The sequence below is a fragment of the Solanum tuberosum genome, unplaced genomic scaffold, assembly GCF_000226075.1.
Source record: "Solanum tuberosum cultivar DM 1-3 516 R44 unplaced genomic scaffold, SolTub_3.0 scf00050, whole genome shotgun sequence".
NCBI classification, from domain to species: Eukaryota; Viridiplantae; Streptophyta; class Magnoliopsida; order Solanales; family Solanaceae; genus Solanum; species Solanum tuberosum.
The window spans coordinates 880823-882295 of record NW_006238975.1 but is presented as its reverse complement, the minus strand read 5'-3'; the positions used below and the strand labels follow the sequence as shown (position 1 = coordinate 882295).

General features: G+C 36.6%; 1 protein-coding gene across 1 annotated transcript in view; it reads left to right on the top strand.

The window, feature by feature from the left end:
- Positions 1 to 1380, top strand: part of LOC107059958 (uncharacterized) — a 2892-nt gene extending 1512 nt beyond the window's left edge. Inside the window, exons 2-3 of the mRNA XM_015307073.1 lie at positions 47 to 289; positions 361 to 1380. Coding sequence (XP_015162559.1) covers positions 47 to 289; positions 361 to 1380 — 1263 coding nt within the window. The remainder of the gene's footprint in view (positions 1 to 46; positions 290 to 360) is intronic.
- Positions 1381 to 1473: the final 93 nt, after the last annotated feature.

Sequence of the window (1473 nt, the reverse complement as noted above, 5' to 3'; positions counted from 1 at the left end):
CAGAAAAATGTTTCAATCATTTTACATATGCTTTGATGCTTTAAAGAAGGCATTCAAAGTTGGAGCTAGAAGATGTATAGGATTTGATGGTTGCTTCTTGAAAGGTGTTTCTAGAGGTCAATTACTTGTGGTTGTTTGTAAGGATGGGAACAACCAAATGCTACCACTAGCATGGGCAGTTGTTGAGGTTGAAAACACATTCACTTGGAAATGGTTTATCAAGCTTGTAAGACATGATCTTGAGCTAGGAGATGGAACAGAATTGACAACCATTACTGATATGCAGAAGGTATTTTTGTTTTCTTTTTCATTTATTCATTAAGTTAGATCTCATGTTATTCTAAATGTTGTTGTTTAAAGGGTCTTGACAAAGCTATTCAAGATCTTCTGCCAAATGCAGAACAAAGAATGTGTGCAAGACATGTTCTAGCCAACTGGTCTAAGAATTGGAAAGGCATTGAAAGAAGAAATTGTTTTTGGAGATGTGCCAAATCTACATATGAACAAGAATTGAAAAGAAATTTGGATCATATGGAGAAGTTAGGCACTGGAATATGTGATGACTTATTGTGGTACAATATAGAGAGGTGGTCTAAATTATACTTTAAGTTTTTCAGTTGTTGTGATAGTGTTGACAACAACATGGCTGAAAGCTTTAATTCATGGATTTTGGGGCCAAGACACAAAACTATCATCACAATGCTTGAAGAAATAAGGATCAAAGTGATGAGAAGAATAGGACAATTGAGGGAGTTCTGTGATACTTGGATAACAAACATATCTCCAATGCCCCTAAAAGTATTGACAGAGAACACAACAAAGTCAATGAAGTGTAACCTTGAATGGAATGGTGAATATGGTTTTGAGGTTAAAGACAGCTGGGATAACACATTTGTTGTGAATCTAGGCAATCAAACATGTACTTGTAGATCTTGGATGCTAAGAGGTATACCTTGTTGTCATGTTATAGCTGCACTTCATTTTAGAAAATTGGAGCCCATTAACTATGTTGCACATTGGTATAGCAAGGAGACTTATCTCAAGGTCTATAGTCACTACATTCAACCAGTTACTAACATGAAAATGTGGCCACAGTCGGCCAACCCTTCTGTTATACCACCTGTTATAAAAACACTACCAGGAAGGCCTAGAAAGTGTAGGAGAAAGGAGCAGAATGAAAACAAAACAGGAAAATTGTCCAAGAGAGGTGTTGAGATGACCTGCAGTTTTTGTCATGCAAAGGGTCATAATAAGACGGGTTGTCATTTGAATAATCTAATGCAGGCAGAGGAAGAGGAATGGGGAGAGGATGTGAGCCTAGTTCAACAAGGTCAAGTGTTGGTTCTTCTAGAGCACCAACTGAATCACAATCAAGCATAAAGAGAGGAAAAGGTCGACCAAAAGGTTCTACAAAACAGGTAATGTTTATAGTAATTCATTTAGTTGTTAATTTACATCTTAATCAGTCTAATA